The sequence below is a fragment of the Saimiri boliviensis genome, chromosome 1, assembly GCF_048565385.1.
Source record: "Saimiri boliviensis isolate mSaiBol1 chromosome 1, mSaiBol1.pri, whole genome shotgun sequence".
Taxonomy (NCBI): domain Eukaryota; kingdom Metazoa; phylum Chordata; class Mammalia; order Primates; family Cebidae; genus Saimiri; species Saimiri boliviensis.
This window is the reverse complement of record NC_133449.1, coordinates 290,849,578-290,869,137: the sequence shown is the minus strand read 5'-3', so window position 1 is coordinate 290,869,137 and position 19,560 is coordinate 290,849,578. Positions and strand designations below refer to the sequence as shown.

The following is a 19,560-nucleotide window of genomic DNA, read 5'->3' as shown; positions in this document are numbered from 1 at the left end:
GAGGCTCTCTTGCCTACAGGGACTTCTCCGCAGGACAGAGACCAGCACACCTGAATGCAGCTTGTGATCTGAAATGCACCACGGGAAGGGAACTGGTTCCGAGAGCTGAACCAGAATTGGTGACTCTCAAGTCCAGTTTTCTGATTAAAACCTTGGGTACCAGGTCATGTGTATGAGTCTCTTGGGGCAAACTGAACTCCGAAGTTTTCAGATTTTTAGAAGGTAATCTGGGTGTGCACCACACACTCCATAACACACTCGGCAGAGTCTGGGCAGGACCTGGTAGTCAAATGCACTGTGTATGAGGAACACTGAAAGAGTCTCACGAGGTGGGAGAAACAGACCATTCATTTCAGGTCAGGTTTTGCTACCAAGTGCATTACAAAGTGTTTTTTTGGTGCTGGAGACTTGGGGATTTGAGAGAGACCCAGGGATACAAGGCTGATGATAGGAAGATCAGTTTGGTCTCGATGAGATGGTTGCCCGGCATGAGTTTCTATTATAATCTCATTTCAACCACACTGTAGAACTGAAATGCCAGGTGGGGAGCCGAGCCATGGGGCCTTCCAGCAAACGTGGCTGTGGAAAATCCTGCCACGTGTCAGTGGACTCCGGCATGTCGGCGGTCTCCAGCCTGCGATGTGCAGATCTCTGAAGCACACCCTGGGCTCCCCTGATTGCTGGCTTACTTCTCTCTCTTTGTCACACAGAGCTTCCTTTGGCCTTGAGATAAAGGTCAGGTTTCTGTGAACCGACTGGCTGCAGCCTTTCCTCTGCCGTCTGAGGTGGAGGTGAGCTGAGGCGCCTGGGGTGTCCTATTTTGGTAGGTACGAGACCCCAACAGCCTGGATGAACACTTTTGTAAACAGCATTTTGTCAGACCAGAGCCATGTTCATTTCCCCGTTGCCATGTCAGTGAGAACACTGAGTCTTCAGACAGTCACACCTCATTTCTTGGGGGCACAGTTCTCAGAGACGAAGGGGACAGCAGCAAACATTGAAAAGGAGCTGAAGAGAAACAAGACATACCAAATACACTGAGGGTTTTTTTGTTTGTTTGTTTTCTAATGAGTTTAAACAGTGCTTTTTTTAAACAGCAACTTTCCATAATGCATGAGTCTTATTACTAGGAAATGGGTCATCATTGGTTAAACTTCACTTAGGTTAGCTCCAAGTATGATGTGACATCTATGTCACCCTGATTCTTAGAAACCTGTTATTTGATTGTCTAATGCATGACTCTTAGTGAGGATCGTAGCATGAATGTGTGATAATAAACAGATCTTAGTTTTATGTGTCACTGTCATCCCTAGCGGTGCAGTTTCAGTGTTCCTTCATCAGTCCCTGGTGATCGACACTCTCAAGTTAAAAAAAAAAAAAAAAAAAAGGGTCTGGATTTTACGTCCTATTAAGTGCATTGGGTGTTTTATGGTCTACCATAGGGACTGAACAGAAAAAGAAATTTCCCCGTTTCTCCGCTTTCCTCTGAAAAACACTATTCCCATCTCTGCAGGAAAATCCAGGCTCTGGAGGCTCTTGTAGATGCAAGACACAGCCACTTGGGGGAGGGGACCTTACTCGGTCACTTCAGGACAATGAAAGCCAAAATAAAAGTTTCTTGTCACTTGGGGCTTTTATCCAGTACATCCCACATTACAAACAATAAATCACTGGCTGACCCACCTTCTTTGCCAAGGGAACCTGTTGGGACTTTAGGCTATTTCATAGTTCAAGTAAGACCCTGGTCTATCGACTTCTCTACCTATCATCTATCTATCCCCCACCATCTATCATCTATCTGTAGTTATCTGTCATCTATTTATCATCTCTCTTTCTGTCTACATCTATCCTCAATCTATATGTGTATGTGCATAAAAAGGAACAAAGGACTGGCTTGAATAACGTCACTTTAAAAATTTTCCTGCTAACTCTACTTCTGATGCCAGAGGCTCCTAGCTGAGTCAACTAATCACAGCCTGGCGCGATGTGCTCTCAAACAATTATGGGATGCAAAGACATACTTGGTCTTCAAGAGTTGCAAATGTAGGGCATACATTGAGACTCAAAAATCATAAAGAAAATACAAAGTTTCTCCTAGGAGGAGGATTTTCGTAGCACATTAATTCCACTGCACAACTCCAACCAGAGAATGAGTCCTATTGCTTCCTTCTGGAAAGGTTAAGCCAGCTATTACATTACAGGTAAGTCATGTCTATGTCACATTCTCTGTTGCATCATCTGAGACAGACCAAGTGGAAACCTGCCTCTGATGCACTATGTTCCTCTCTCTCTAGAGGAGCTGGAGCATTCCTGTGAGGGAACCCAGAATTATATGTCCAACTTGTACATCATTTGCAGGAAAGTTCATACATACATTTCTGTGTACTGCTCTATTCTGAAAGTTAACTTTTCATTTCCAAAACTATGCATGAATCGAGTATCATCTGATTGTTGTTAAATTTGGAGAAAGCACCATTTACTTCAGACTTTGAGCTGATTTAAACTATGCAGGGTGAAGGGAAGCCAGTTTTAAAGGACGATGGCAGCCAATTTCTTTTGTTACTTATGTTTTTATTTTTTCCAAGAACAGTTAACATTTACTAGGCACCTATTGGCCTCAGTCACTTGCATCTAAAGAGCAAAGCTAATTTACCCACGGCCCATGTTCTTTTAAATGGTTAGCCTTATTTCTTACCTCTGTTAACCACTATTCTAACGTTAGCTTCAAGTTCAGTTTTAATAATCTATTCCATGTTGTCTACTGCTCCCTGCCACATGAACAAAACGTTTGGGGGAATAAGGCGAGCAGTTTACATTTTCTGTGGATACTTCAAGTAATCGGCCCCAAAGTGAAATTGAGTTGGCCATGGTTGACTGTGTTCTGAAGGGGACAAAATGTGTAAGGAAATGGACCTGTAGAAAGAGTTGATATCCAAGTATGTGTGAATGTGTGAAAATCCTATAACTCCACTTCAACTGGCCTAATATCCTGAGTCACTAGATGGTCAGAAGAATAGATACAGTACAGAAAGAACAAACCGATGTACATTTATACTAAAAAACTAAAAACAAAGTTTGTACAAGATGAACAGCAAATGAAATAGCTTCTATCAAAATAAAATCTCACACAGGTCGTTTTCCTAGTACGTGGACATACATACACCCACACACGCACAGACACACAAGCAAGAATGTGTATTTTGTAAGATATAGGTCCTTGGAAATAGACATTCTTAGCAAATATGGATGACAGATCAATTGTAATTTATTTTCTTTTAACACTGTATCATCATAAAGAAAACTGGTATAAATGAAAAAAATCTATTTCAAATATCTACATCTAAAATTTTAGGCAGTGAAAAAGCACTTTGTTGACAAGGAGTGTGGAATGATGTGTGTTAATTGTCAGAAACTGCTGAATGCCTTGTTTAGTCGCCACAAACAAATTCACATATCAGAACGAACAATACTGCTAAATATTCCTTTTTTCCTGCTTTTTTTTTTTTTTTTTTTTTTTTTTTTTTTTTTGTTAAAACATACTGGGAGAAAGTAAAGAAAAACTGGAAATCCATACATCTTTCAAAAGTTTGAAATTGAAGCAATATTTAGAACCAGAGATGAGGAAACACGGCGGCATTGGTGTAATATACACAACGCGCTTTTCTTCTTTAATCTGTAATGTACATCAAATACTTTACAACAATGCATTAACAAAAGGCAAGAAACATCTTGCTGTACAGAGGAACCCCAATGCAACTTGAAGCCTAGAGTCACAACGGATGAAGAGAGTTAAACAAAGCGTGAGAAGCCGTCCCCCATACAGTGTGTAAACTATTCTGTGTCTTGTGCTTAATGATAACCCTCACGCCCCGCCGGCCTGAATGCCTCGTCTCTCCTCCCATCAGCCACGTTCAATACAAAGCCCTTCGCATTACTCTACAGCTCACACTAGAAAGGTGCTACCCACTGTCGTATTTAGGATCGCTTTAGCGTTCTACTGATTTCCAAGTTAACCTGCGATTCATTTAGCTTTCTAAAATAGCTCTTAAAAGGTCCTTACTGGTTATCACAGCCTTCCTATGGAACAGGCTTTAACAAACTAAATTTGCAGGAGAAAAAAATAAAACAGAAAGAAATGTCTTGTGGTTATGCATGCACATGCACTGTTCCCGGAGCGCCTGTGCCCCGCTCCTCACACCCAGGAGTCGGGGGAGGCCGGGTAGTGGCTCGTTTCATAGTTCAGTTCACTGTAGGGACGGGCAGCTGAGTAGAAGTCAACGTAGTTGCCGGTGGACTTGAGCCCCAGGTGCATGGTGTACTCGCTGGCGGGAGGGCGATGGTGGACCTGGTCCTCGAAGAAGGACTCGTCGTAATTTCTCGTGGAATTCTGAAATGGCTGGTAGGTCTCGTAATCTTTTCTGCTGGGCTCCTGTGGGACTGGCTGTGCTGAAACCTGAATGGGAAAGAAGAGCCACACTGGGTTACTTGGTTTCCCTTGACTCAAGCTCCCCCATGCCCCGGCACCTGTCTCTCCTTCAAAGAAGAGGCCGTGTGCATCCAGGCATTCACCACTGCGGCACTGCTCCTCCAAAACTGCCAACTGCCATTGGCTTTCCTTTTGAAAACTGGCTCCTACGTCCACGTGCTATCATTCTACATAATCTTTATCATTATTGTGGCAAAATATACATAACATAAAACTGCCTGCTTTTTGAAGCATCAGATTAATTAGGTGGTATGAAGTACATTCACAGTGCTGTGCAACCATCACCACCATCTTTTTAAATCATCCCAGAAACTCTGTGCCCATTAAAGGTAATTCCTCACCCCCTCTCTCCCAGCCCATGGCAAGCACCATTCTACTTTCTGTCTCTAGAAATCTGCCTAATAGGAGCTGCATACAGTGTTTGTGTGACTGGCTTCCTTCACTAAGTATCATGCTTGCATGGTCCATCGATGGTGTTGCATATGTCAGACCTTGATCTGTTTCTGTGGCTGAGTAATATCCCACTGCATGATGTGCATTGCTCCACTGATGAGTGCCCTGAAGGCCATGACTTGGCCAAAATGCAGTACATCAATGAAGCAAAATTCTGCTTGTACCCCATGATTGTATCCATATAAAAATGAAATATCCCATGGTATGCACAGACCGCATTTTATTTATCCACTCATCCATTGATGAATACTTGGGTTATTTCTACCTTTCGGCTGCTGTAAATAATGTTGCAATAGGCACTGTTTATAATAGGAAAGACTTGGAACCAACCAAAATGCCCATCAATCATAGACTGGATAAAGAAAATGTGGCACATATACACCATGGAATACTATGCAGCCTTAAAAAAGGATGAGTTCACATCCTTTGCAGGGACATGGATGAAGCTGGAAACCATCACTCTCAGCAAACTGACACAAGAACAGAAAACCAAATACTGCATGTTTTCACTCATAAGCAGGTGTTGAACAATGAGAACACAGGGACACAGGGAGGGGAACATCACACACCAGGGCCTGTTGGGGGGTGGGGAGCTAGGGCAGAAATAGCAGGGGGTGGGTGGATTGGGGAGGGATAACATTACGAGAAACACCTAATGTAGATGACGGGGGGATAGATGTAGCACCACCATGGCACATGCATACCTACACAACGAATCTACATGATCTGCACATGGACCCCAGAACTTAAAGTATAACAACAACAAAAAAAATAAGGTTGCAATAAACATCGTGCATTAGTACCTGTTCTTGTCCCCGGGTCCCTATTCAAGCACCTGCCCCTGATATGAGCAGAACCTCCCAAGGTGTAGGGTGATGGTAACCCTACAGCAAGTGCACACCAGGATGCACGAAGCTCTGCTAATGTGCAGTAACTGGGGAGGAGGTCTGGTGTGAATTATAAAACACTCTTAGAGAAATACTGTTTGATCACTTTTGGGTGAACTCAGTAATTCCCTATTAACTAAGGTTCAGCATGGAAACATCCTCTAGAAATGGGTCTTAGTTAATAGGTAATGATTTGTAATTAGCACGCTGTGTGTAAATGAATGCATTTAATGGCTTGCGCATCATTCTTCTCTCAAGTAAGTGAAACTCCCTCTTATATATGTCATTGATTTACACTAGTAATCGACCTGATCTTCAAAGGAAGTGGTGAACTTCATCACAGCAGCTGTCTAGGATGTCCCACGTGTCTAGTTAGTGGTAGCTGAATGAATGAGGTTTCTGTCTACCTGCAAAAATCAAAAAGTCCATACAGCGTAAACCTTTTTTGGCCTGAGAGCTAACAAAGGATGAGAGGAACATTTGGAATAAATGTGCAACATCTGCAATTAAATACTGTAAGTCCAGGTCTACTGGACTGCGCTGCTAGGGTGGGGTGCCCTTTGCCATTCTGTGAAGAGCTCTCCTTGTGCTTTGCTGAGCTTCACTCCAACACAGGGCTGCTTTCCAAGTACAAGACATGCAAAGTCTCAGCATCTAGAGGTTTGGAAAAATGACACAGGGAAGGAACTAGATTTGCTGTGTTTTTAGTTCAGCAGGCACCCTCTTCAGTATTCAGCAAATTCTTTAATACTCCAGTAGTCATAAATATTTATATGTGTGTTTGTGTCTGTCTGCATCAATATCTATAATCTATCATCTGTCTGTCTTCCTTTCCACCCACCAATTCATCCATCCATCCATCCCTCTATCAGACTCCCACCTTATAGATGAGAAAACCAAAGCACAGAGAAGAAGCTTCTCCAAAATGTCATAGCTAGTGGTGGTGTGAGCTGGAACTGAAACACACAGCTGGCTGACCCTAAAACCCAGGTGCTCTACCAAGCTAGCCCAGTCCCATCACAGTCAGGGTAGCCAAATCTTGGAGGACAGGCCTCAAGGAGCTGACTCCAGGCTCTAAGATAAGAAAAAATGTCGTTGGCCAAAGGAGACCAAGAAGTGGTGTGTATCCTATGCTTATTTTGGGGGGCAGGGGAGGCAGTGCAGGGGACAGGGACATCTTCAGGGGAAGTCACTCACAAGGCTTATGGGTCTCCTCCAGAGTGGCTTCTGCTTTCATTTTTTTTTTTTCTTTTGAACAACCTTGTTCAAATTGCTTTTACTGCTGTCACGTTCTCTCTGGTTGGTGAACATTCTGGAGCTGGGCATCAGCTCTTTGAGCCTCTTACCTCAGAGAATTAACTTCTTCCATTCAGCTGTACTGTTCATAAAGTCCCTCCTCAATCACTTCTGAGGTTTGGTGCCCCAGTCCCAAGAGTGTGTACAAATGAACTGTCACAGGTGGCATGTGAGGCTGCTGAACTGGAGGTACTAAATTTGCTCACTAGTTTTGGGGTATGGACGTTTACTGGTGAAACACATCTGCGGCGGAGGAATATTGGCTGCATTTTAAACTTGAAGGGATTATCTGATAGTGTTGAAAATCTGGCTGATGAAATGACTCCTGCAAGAGCCCTTCCCACAGAAGAGCTAAAAATAAATGCATTCCAAGTTGCAAAGTTTGCATTAGTCAGATTTGGATGAGGGAAGTAGAATGGTTCCCTGATAGAGCTGTGGGGATTTCTGAATCTGGCTGTCTGTCATGGTCTTGGGGAGCCCAGAAACACTGAAGCCTGAAGCTTTTGCCTGCTTTGCCTTAATGCTGCATCTTGTTTTAGAAAGGGGCTGTGACCAGCAGCTCACTCCAGGGTCAATAGTCCCACACTCTCTGTGCTCTGTCCTGTGGCTTCTGTTTCTACCAAGTCATCTTCGCTGAACTTTTTCCTCAATAGCAGAATGTTCACTCTGAATTATGAAGGATAGTAACACGACACCTTCCAACTCTGTTAGCTTAATGACAAAAGACTTCTTCAGGTTTATTCCTTAACAAATTTGGCAGCAAAGTGGATTTATTTTGAACACAAGGGAACTAGCAGCCCCGTACAGATCTTCCAACTTTTCCATGTCAGGAAGGCTAAAGACTCAGATGATCATAGAAAATGAAGGAGGTCAGACGTTACGTATCAGTGTTTCTCAAAGCATGATCCCCACACCAGCAGCATCAGCATCACCTGGCAACTTGTTAGAAATGCCAGTGACTGGCCGGGCACGGTGGCTCAAGCCTGTAATCCCAGCACTTTGGGAGGCCGAGGCGAGTGGATCATGAGCTCAAGAGATCGAGACCATCCTGGTCAACATGGTGAAACCCCGTCTCTACTAAAAATACAAAAAAAAAAAAACTAGCTGTGCATGGTGGCGTGTGCCTGTAATCCCAGCTACTCAGGAGGCTGAGGCAGGAGAATTGCCTGAACCCAGGAGGCGGAGGTTGCGGTGAGCCGAGATCGCGCCATTGCGCTCCAGCCTGGGTAACAAGAGCGAAACTCCATCTCAAAAAAAAAAAAAAAAAAGAAATGCCAATGACTGGGCCCACCCTGGACCCACTGAATCAGGGCCTCTGGGGTTGGGCCCCAGCAATCCGTACTTGAACAGCCCTTTGGGGAATTCTGGCTCATGCTCTAATTTGAGAACCACCAGCACAGAGGTGAAAAAATGGGACAGGAAGACAGAAGAACTACGCGGAGCGTTTGCCTCTTCCTGGCTGGGGGACGGAAGGAAGCAGGTATAGTCCTTGAATTTCACCTTCCTCATTTCTGCAGACAACTACAGCTGGCCTGCTCATGGGACAGTGGGACTAAGGACACCAGGAAGGAACTCAAGATGCTGCTTTTGTTATCATCAGTTATCATTTAAGTACTGGTCATCAAAACAGCAATCTTTGTTTCTCGTTCCTGAACAAAAATCCTGTTGTCAGCCACATAGAGCCCATTCAATATGCTATTTCGCTTTATAAATATGGGACGGACTGGTAGAAACACAAAAGGAGTTTTACAAAGTATGCATAGCTAAGTCTTTTTTTTTTTTTTTTCTTTTTGAGACAGGGTCTCACTTTATCAGCCAGGCTGGAATGCAGTGGTGCAATCATTGCTCACTGTAGCCTCCACCTTCCAGGTTCAAGCCATCCTGCTGCCTCAGCATCCCAGGCAGCTGGGATTACAGGCATGCACCACCATGCCCAGCTAAATTTTGTAGTTTTTGTAGACACGTTGTTTTGCTATGTTCCCCAGGCTGGTCTTGAACTACTGAGCTCAAGCTGTCTGCCTGCCTCTGCCTCCCAAAATGCTGGGATTACAGGCATTAGCCACTGCATCCAGTCAGTTAAGTCTTAAAGTGGTGTCTGTAATCCTTTGACCTCAGACAGTCAAACCAAAGATCACAAACTATGTTTTACACTACTGATTGCTTCTTCTAGGAGTCTTTAAGCTCAGAGTTCACTGAAAATGTGCCTGGGTTCCAGATGGTCACAGGAGCAGCATCTACGTGTGGTCATAGGTCCAGTGCAGGTGCCTCCTTCTCAGCACTCTGTCTTTTGTCTTATCTTGTAGATCTACTTGGAACTGATTTCCTCCATGAATCACTTCTCCATAAGCTCAGTCACTATCCAGTGTGAAGCCCCTGAGACCTGATGGTGATGGAGCCACCCAGGAGACAAGAGTGCTCAGCAGAGGACAAGCTTCAATCTTAGACTGACCAAACCCTGGAGCATTACTCCTGGGGAAAACTGTTCCAGGTGTAAAGTTCTGGGGTAACTTTTGGCCCCAGGGAAGCTCCCAGCCTGGAAGCGTTTCATCTAGAACGGTTGGACACACCTGAATGGCCAGAGAATCTAAGTCAGGGACACTGTTTATGAGTCCGCTCTAGGATTCCTGACCATGAAAACGTGTCTTTTGAAGGGTTAGGATGGTTGCACTCTATTGAGTCCCCAAGAGAGAAAGCTGCACGTAAAGACAAGGTTTGTTCCTATGACATAGTCCAAAATACGTAAAATGCTTTCTTTCCTTCTCTCCAAGGTCACTGAGTGTCATTATGATCTCCTTGGAAATACTTCTGGGGGGGAAAAAAAAACCCTCTCTTTGGTGGACATTTAAAAATGTCGTTAGATGTTAGGCTAACATACAAAGATCCAAGCATCCACTTCCCTTGGCTGGTCCCTCTCAGGGAAAGATGGTGGTCCTGAGCTGTGAAGACAGCAGCTCTGCTGGGGCCTGCCTGCAACATCTTGGTGCTAACAAGAAGTGCGGAGCTTGCTCTCCCTCCAGGACGGATTTTAGAAACATTCACCTCAGACCCGGTGGCCTTGGTGAAGACCCTTGGCCTTCACTCTGAGACCAAGTCAAGCACACTCTGGGGACCTCTGGGAGAAAGGCTATGGCTAGGTGGTGTTCACCTTGCAGCAAGGATGCCATCTTAGCACATTAATTCGCGTTTGCTTCAATGCTCAGGATCTGCTTAGGTAAAAGGAATGTGCCCCTCAGAGTCATTATGGACCATCCTCTAAATCTAGGTTGCAGGCAGTCTTTTGGAACATACTGCAGCCATTCTGTGAGATGCCAAAGACCCCTGGCCACCTCAGGGCCTTTCTTCAATGCCAGTGATAGCAGGACTCCTGGCAGGGGAAGCCTGGTGCAGAGGGAGCTGGTTCTGGTGAGGAACTCAAGACAGATCTCATGCTCTTGGCTGCAAAATCTCAAGGATCTATTACAACCTGACAAGAATCTGTAATAACTGGCAATAGTCTATTTGCCACAAGCAGCCTGCTGGATTTCCATAAATGAAGTTGGCATTTCTAATACATTTTGTTTCTGTTTGCCTTTATGCTTGGGGAGGCAAGTCGGCATGTGAATAGTTGGGACCTCCCTGGTGACCTGCTGTCTACAGCTCATGACCCTGTTTATTTAGTCATTGACTTCTTTGCTTTTAGCAAATACTGGAATGGAGGGGAGGCTGATTAGATATTAGCAACACATCAAATAGGCCGTGGGGGCCAAGCCGTTCACCAGGAGGGTCACAGACAACACCACATGTCTTCCAGAATGCTGCACATGGACTGGGATGATGCCCAATGTGGGAAGGAGACATGGAGGAAGTTTCTGATCAACGAGAGGGAACAGATTGTGTCTTCTGGCTTTTATAGTTCCCGCAGAGCCAGGGAAAATGAGCCTTCAATAAATGTTTGCTGAATCACACACACACACACACACACACACACACACACACACACACACAGACACAGTCTATCTCTCTCTCTCTCTCTCTCTGATTGGTTCCTTAAGAATTTACTGTTCAGTGCTCCTCAAACCTGAATGTGCACACAAGGGCATCTAATTAAAATGCAACTGTGCTACAAAAAATCTTGGCCAGGTTAGGGTTAGGAGCCAGAGAAGGCACTCTCCTGTATTTCTAACAAGATTCCAGATAACGTTGGTGCTGCTGGTTCTCCAACTAGACTTTGAGTAGCAAGACACTACAATGCATTTCATTTATTGCAGAATAATAGAACTTACTTATGTATTCTGTCTTTTTCAAGCTCTCTATTGAGCTTGCTGTGTCTTCTTTATTGGTAGCGACTGTGTATAACGAGGGCTTCCTTCCTCATGCATTTGCAGGGTTACTGGAATGACTCGATCTCCGTCCAGTAATTAGACAATTCCTATTTAGTAACATTGTCAATTTGGGACTTTCTTTTAGTTTTGCACCACAGTAAAATACTTGCTTTCTGCAGCAGATCAAGCATGAGGTTCAAAGGCCATTTGCAAATTTGAGGCTGTTCTGCCAAGTCCAATACACACACACACACACACACACACACACACACACACTCCCCACATGCTGCAAAGGGTATGAAGAGAGGGCCTCAGGGGACCTTGCCTTCTTTTTCAGTTCTTTATGTATGTTGGATGAAAACTGATGTTTAAAATTCCAGGTGATTTCACATGAGTCACGTTGAAAAGGAAATACAAACGAGTTGCATGCCCTTTACCTGGTTGTGTTTGATGTCTTCAGTGGGCGCACCATATGAATTCCTATACAAAGTTGAAATTCCAGTGTTTTGAGCTAAAAGCAAAAGGAAAACAAAAGTTTAGCAAAAGAAGCAACATTACAAATGAGGAGTGCAGTGAGGCACGTTCTTGCCCTGACAAAGCTTGTTTTCTTGGGGACCATTCCAAGCAGAAGACATTCTTTGGCTCTGAACACTGCATTTTACATACAGATATTTAAAAAGGAGAACAGTTATTCTAGAAAATCCCCACAGTATGTCAGCTGCTTGCAATAACGTTCACATCACAGACAGGGTCAGGGCAGATGCTGCAAACAGATGGTCATTTTGTAAGTTTTATGGCCTTCTTTTCTGGTGAAAACTGGCGGGTAATAAAGGCTTGTCACCTGCACTGAAGCATGCAGGAGTCTGTATCAGCAGCTCAGCTTTTAGTGGGAGAGTGACAAGAATAGAATTTCTAATTTGAGCTCTCAGAAGTGCTTGATCATCCTTCAGACAGTTCATTTCTTACAGGCCCAAAGGACGGGCAGGGAGCATTGCCCACATGTTCCCCACGCATCTGGAAGCCTGCCGCTTTGCAAACCTGCTAGAGGCAGGATCCCGCTCTGTTGTCTGGTCTGCTTGTGGTCTAGCTGAAAGAGATGAAGGTCTCTTCTAGTTGCCAGCAGCTTCCAAAGGCCCAGAGAGGGGGCCTATTTGCCCACTTCCTTATGGGAGACCCTTTAAGCTCAAGGCATCCACTCACAGGAAGGGCACAGGGCACCACCCCCCTCCCAGCTGCGGAAGGGTCATGGGCCAAGAAAGCTTTGGTAGAATGACCATATCATTTAGCAATCCCACTGCTGGGTGTATGTTCAAAAGAAAGGAAATCAGTATATCAAAAGATATCTGCTCTCCCATGCTTACTGCAGCACTGCTCACAGCAGCCTAGATGTGGAATCAACCCAAGTGTCCATCAACAGATGAATGGTTAAAGAAAATGCTGGCAGGGCACGGTGGCTCACACCTGTAATCCCAGCACTTTGGGAGGCCAAGGCAGGTGGTTCATGAGATCAGGTACTCAGGACAAGCCTGGCCAACATGGTGAAACCCTGTCTCTACTAAAACAAAAAGAAAAACAAAAACAAAAACCTGGGTATGGTGGCAGATGCCTGTAATCCCAGCTACTCAGGAGGCTGAGGCAGAGAACTGTTTGAACCCGGGAAGCAGAGGTTGCAGTGAGCCAAGGGAGCGCCCTGCACTCAGGCTTGGGTGACAGAGCTAGACTCTGTCTCAAAAAAAAAAAATGTGGTACATATATTTTTTCCTATTTTTAATTTTTTTTGTGGTTTTTTAAGGAGCTTTTTAAATTTTTAATTTAATTTTTTAAATTGTACTTTAGGTTCTGGGGTACATGTGCAGAACATGCAGGACTGTTGCATAGGTACATACATGGCAAGGTGGTTTGCTGCCTCCATCCCTCCATCTCCTATATTTGGTATTTCTCCCCTTGTTATTGCTCACCACCCCCAACTGTCCCTCCCCTAGCCCGCTACAACTGGCTGCAGTGTGTGATGCTCCCCTCCCTGTGTCCACGTGTTCTAATTGTTCAACACCCGCCTATGAGTGATAATGTGGTGTTTGGTTTTCTGTTCTTGTGTCAGTTTGCTGAGAATGATGGTTTCCAGATTCATCCATGTCCCTATGAAGGACATGAACTCATCTTTTTCTATGGCTGCATAGTATTCCACAGTGTATATGTGCCACATTTTCCTTGTCCAGTCTATCATTGATGGACATTTGGGTTGGTTCCAGGTCTTTGCTATTATAAACAGTGCCACAACGAACATACACGTGCATGTGTCTTTATAACAGAACAATTTATAATTCTTTGTCTATAGACCCAGTAATGGGATTGCTGGGTCAAATAGTATTTCCATTTCTGGGTCCTTGAGGAATCGCCACACTGTCTTCCACAATGGTTGCACTAATTTGCACTCCCACCAGTACTGTTTGGCCTTAAAAAGAATAAACTCCTGTCATTTGCAGCAACATGGATGGAACTGGAGGTTATTTATGTTAAGTGAAATAAGCTATGCACAGAAAGACAAGCATCGTATGTTCTCACACGTATGTGGAAGCTAAAAAAAATCGATCTTATGAAGATGGACAATAGAATGATGGTTACCAGAGCCTGAGAAGGGTGGCTGGGAGAGAGGGGTACGAGGGGCTGGTTAATGGGTAGAAAAACACATTTAGAAGAGAAAGGATCTAGTGTTTCATAGCACCATAGGCAACCATAATTCACATTTATTGTATATTTCAGAACAACTAGAATAATGGAATTGGGGTGTTCCTAACATAAATAAACAATACATGTTTAAGGTGATGGTATCTCAGTAACCCTTATTGGATTATTATATACGATATACTTGTATCAAAAGATCACATGTACCCCATAAATAAGTACAACTATTATGTATTCATAATTAAAAAAAAAAAGCTTTGGAAGATGCTGTCTGTCTAGTGTCAGTGCGGTATAAAACACTCTACAACTAGGAAGGGCTTATTGCTTGCTTCCAGTATTTAAGGGATAATGGAGTGGGATCATACGCCACCTATAGGTCACAATGCAGAACGGTCAGGATGACCTCTCAGGGTCTAAGTTCACTCCACCCATGATTTTTACTTAGAGTTCATACAGCTGTGCAATAAAATTCCTCCTGGAGAATTCAGCTTAGGAAGTGAGGGCTGAGAGCCCGTTTTCCATTCTAAAGACCATTCAGCTATCCCCTCTGGTTGAATGTATGCCACTCCTGTCTGTGTGTTATGGTGTGAACCACCATCCCTCTCTGGACCACTGCTACTGACTCGTCTGCGATGGCCCGACTTCCACTCTCTCCAGCCTGATTCCTCCCTCCATCCTGTTACCAACAGCCGAATGATGACTTTGTTACACAGGTCGGGTTCTGCCTCTCTCCCTGCTTGTAACACTCCAATGCCCTTTGCCCTGGGATAGCCCTCCCCTATGGCGAAGTTCGGTTCCTGCCTAACTTCCTTCCACGCTTCTCCCTCCTCACCTCTTGTTAAAGGAGCCCCAGCTATGCTGACCTTCCTTCTTCGGAGCGGGCCAAACTCGTTTAGCTTCAGTGAGGTTGACCTTGCCGATCTTTCTCCCTGGAACTCGCTTCCCTCAGACTTTAAATGTCTCCTCTCGGCCCACATCAGGTGAAGTAACCCTTCCACCTGCACCCCGCATCTCATTACTCTGCTCATTTTCTTCTTCCCACTCAACACAGTGCAGTATCATCTGGTTGGGAACCTGTTCTGTTGTTTACCTTCTGTACCGTCTGCCTCTCTCTTCCAGAGCAGAAACCCCATGAGACAGAAACAGTCTGTTCTGCTGCTGCCTCTGTATGTATCCTCCGAGCCTGGCACAGCACCTGGCCTCAGTGGACACCCATAGAGGAAGTGCCCTATTTGCTGAATGAATGAATGAGTAAATCTTAGATAAATCTGCCTTCAAAGCTATAATTTGCTGACAGAAAATGTCACTTCAGGGATAAGGTGAAATCTTGTTTTTTCTGTTGCTCGGAACAAAATGCATATCTATTTTTTAGAACATTTGCACTATTGTAGCTTTCGTCTCTCTCTCTGTTGTGAAATCATAAACAGACACCAAGACCCTCTTATCAGAGGAATCTGAAAAGCATGAGGCAGAGTTCGCGGCTTCTGAGCGTAGGATGTTTCTGCTGGAAGTTCTTTCTCCTTACCCATTTAAAGGAGACTGTTGCCGAAACTGAACTACCTTTGCGGACACAGGAGTCAGAGGAATTCACGGGGGCTCTGCCCTCGTGTAACTGAGCTAATAGTGGACTCACAGAAGAATGCCTTTCTATTTTTCTAACAGCCCCTGAATACCCAATTTCCAACTGAATCAACACGTTGAAAATTAGAACGCCTTTCAAAAGCATAAGAGGCCGGGCGCGGTGGCTCATGCCTGTCATCCTAGCACTTTGAGAGGCCGAGGGTAGATTACTTGAACAGGAGTTCAAGACCAGCCTGGCCAACATATTGAAACCTTGTCTCTACTAAAAATATAAAAATCATCCAGGCGTGGTGGCAGGCACCTGTAATCACAGCTACTCGGGAGGCTGAGGCATGAGAATTGCTTGAACTTGGAAGGCGGAGGTTACAGTGAGTTGAGATCTCGCCACTGGACTCCAGCCTGGACAACACAGTGAGACTTGGTCTCAAAAATAAATAGATAAATAAAAGGTGTAAGAGAGACAGTGACAAAAACCAACAGAGCACTGGATGAAAGGGTATGTGGGAAGCTCAGATGGGAGCGAAGAACCCCCAGGTGAATTTAAAAGTCAGGCAGCAGAGCTGCTGGGATTATGCAACCCTTTCTTAAGGTGAAACGAACATGTGAGGTTCCCAGGCATCCAGGGCTACAAGAACTCACTGCTGAAGCCCGCGTGCCTGAATGAGCAGCCAACCGGATTTGTCAGGGCTCCTCAGTGGCAGAGCAACACTTAGGAGAGAATACTTTCAAAAGGCTTCATCCAAGCTAGGAAATGAATCCAGAAAAGGAGGGCAGGGGGAGCCTGAGATACACATCTAGATGGATCGGAACTTCTAAGAGCTCGGCAGAGGAGCTGATAGCTTCACCAAGGAGCTGTTCCCACTTCCAGCTCACACAGGCTGCATTTTGAGGGTTAAGCTTCCCTTGTTTTCATAGCAGAGGGAACGTTTTCTTGGCAGGGAATGAAACAAGGAAGACGGCAGTTTTTCAGGTTCTCCTTCGATGCACTGAACTTTAAGTGTCCTGCGGATTTGTTCTCGAATGAGAAAAAGCATTGCTATTGATGTGGAGGCCACCAGAAATCTGATTTTGCAACGTAAACCCTGGAATTAGTTAGCAAATGGGCATTTGCTAACATCCTGCAGGGTGGAGGTTGGAAACTCAATCTCCCGATTCCTATGTGAAAGACTGGCTTCCACCCGGCTTGGCTGGGACTTATTCATACTACTGTTGAAGGTGGCAAATGGACACTGTCCTTACTTCTGCTACCCCACCGTCACCTCCACTACCCTCACCACCACCACCATCTTTGTCGTGATAATAACAGCCAGTATTTATACAGCACTGACTGGCTTGAGAGGAACTTCCCTACATACACACATTATTCAATAAAGATCCCAATGATCTTTCTGGCTGGCAACATGATCGATAGTGTACTTCTGAATTGCATTTTTAAGTAAGTTAGAGCAAAGCTGTTTAAGCCTCTAAATAAGTTTGAAGAATTACATATACTGAAATTGTTGAGATCCCTGCCATTTTCTAAGACGATGAAATTATCAGAAACACAGGAGATTTTAGTTTCTATTTTACTTATAGGGCACAATTATGTCCCATTGGAAGTATTCTGACATAAACACGCACACCCACACCGGAAGGCCTTTTGAATGATTCTCCTGGGCAAGAGAGTGAAAGAGAAACACTAAATAATAATAATACAGTCAATCTCACAACTATTCTTTAATCTCAGTTTATCATCCCAGACAGCTGATGATGTGGCTACCCAGGGCGATGAACGGGTCCGTGGAATGTGGTGTCATGACTTGTTCAGCAGAATCAGTACAAACTAGATCCTCTGCCGAACGTCTACACTCCAAGGACTCAGAGTTCCGGTTCATACCTTTCTTTATTCCAGTTCATCTATGACTGCGGCAACACGTATGGGGGAAAGCAGTGAATGTGAATAATAACCTAGGGCCCACGCCTTGAGTTAAGTTCCCCAGTCAGGACACGTTTCAGGAGCAGCGGTGAGGTGCTCCCTTGTAGGGTCTGCACGTGGAGGCAGGGATAAGAAACATCTGTTTATTAGACTTTCCTTTATGCCGCTGAGCAGAGTTAACACGGAAAACACTGCTGCTGGGGTAAATGAATTTGCTATTAGAAAAATTTATCTTAGCTGTCCTGGTTTGGAAGGCATTTTCATAAATCATGCAATTTGTCTGCTGTGCTTCCCTGCAGTCTGCACCTAAATACTACTGGAGAGCTCAGCCTCCTGCTCTTCACGAACGTCCTCTCCTCAGAGGGTCTCGGTGTCTGGACTGCGCCCTTTGCACCCCAGCTTTATGAATGATCTAACCTGACCTTGTTCTATTACAGGCCTCTTCTTCATAGCCTATTTTCAGCAGGGACCCATCTCTATGCTCATGTGGTAAAGAGGCTGTGAGGTCCCAGTTTAAAGGTCCTCAGGGCACTGGCAGCTCTGCTTTAACTCCCTCTGCAGCCACAGCCCCATGTCCTGCTTCTTGGAGGAGGCGCCATCCAGGGCGAGGGTGAGGTACGGAGAGCTTGGAGGGGGTTATGGATGCCTCAACAGAGGCACACACAGAGTCTACCATGTGTACAGAGTACACAGTGACTTAAGGGTAAGCTCTGTTATCAGATGGAATGGGCACGGCACAGCAGAGGGGGCAGAGACAGGCACCCATTGTACCAATTCTGGCCTCCACAGAGTCTTGGCTGATGAGAAAGGAAGACAGGGGGTGTGAGTGAGATGGCAAGGGACAATGAACATGGAAGATGAAAGCCCCCCAGGGAAACTGTGGTCATCAGCTCTAAGGAAGCTTCTTGGGAGTATGTCATGGTAAGAGGTTGGTATCTCGGCAGGAGGAGAAAATATCTCAACAGTAAAAACAAACAAACAAACAAACAAAATACCTCAACAGTAGCTTCATGGGGTTTCCCTTAAATCCTCCTCCTGCCCTTTCCCCTCCCCTCCCCTCCCCTCCCCCCTCCCCTCCCTTCCCCTTGCCTCCCCTCCCCTCTCTCACTTCCTCTCTGTAGCTTCCCTTCCCTTCCTCCTTCTGTTCAGTTCCCTCCATTCCTAATCCACAGGGCCTGACTACACTGCCCCCACCATCTTAAAGTCCCCTCCCCAATGGGTTATGTCAACGAGGAAGAAATACGTGGGACTCTTCTCTCTAATTTGAAAGAATATTATGAACTGGGCAAATGAGAGAGGGGAAAGGACTGACATAAAACATGTGAAGAAAACGTTTTCTCTTAGTTATGCCTCTAATCTCCGTTCCAGTTCTTCACAATCACCATCGTTAAGCTCTCAAGTGAGCAGACAGCTGCTAAGTCCTGCTGAGCACCAAGGCGCAGCCAGCCCCATGAAGCCTGATGCCCCAGCCCTCCACGCTGTCGCGTCCCAGGAGGGGGTGCATGGCAGGGCGGGTGCTCACCTGTCATGGCATCTTTCCTGGAAGTGTGTTCGCCTTTCGCTCCATGGTAGGTGGCATTGCTGCCGGTGCACTCGTAGTCCGTTTTCCTTTCCTTGAGGCTGATCATTTCCCGAGGTGAAGCTGGGGCACTTGCTACATAAAGAAATCAGAAGGGTGATTTTCTGCGTCTCATTCCATAGCGTGTGGACCTTCCACGCAGTCAGGTCCTCAGTGTGCACGGCCTCACATCTCTCAGTACCGACGCGAGGACCTGATTTTGTTTGTTCGTTTGTTTTCTAATTTTGGCTCTTGTCCCTACCCCATTCCCTCACCTGTGACAACTGGTACTTTATAGTTACGGAGCATGTGATTTGGAGGCTGGCAGCGGGGGACCACATCCTGGGGCCATCTTCCTTAGAGAGATCCCGGAGGGGATGTGACCTGCCCAAGATGTGGGG

The 19,560-nt window shown here is 45.2% G+C and overlaps 1 protein-coding gene across 12 annotated transcripts in view; it reads right to left on the bottom strand.

Annotated features, from left to right (window-relative positions):
• Window positions 1-3,247: 3,247 nt before the first annotated feature.
• CTNND2 (catenin delta 2) overlaps window positions 3,248-19,560 on the bottom strand; it is a 937,699-nt gene continuing 921,386 nt past the window's right edge. For all 12 annotated transcript variants that reach the window (XM_039468167.2, XM_039468169.2, XM_039468187.2 and 9 more), the window contains 3 exons: window positions 19,124-19,255; window positions 11,861-11,934; window positions 3,248-4,453 (listed from right to left, as the gene is read on the bottom strand). In XM_039468167.2, coding sequence (XP_039324101.1) covers window positions 4,193-4,453; window positions 11,861-11,934; window positions 19,124-19,255 — 467 coding nt within the window. In that variant the 3' untranslated portion in view covers window positions 3,248-4,192. The remainder of the gene's footprint in view (window positions 4,454-11,860; window positions 11,935-19,123; window positions 19,256-19,560) is intronic.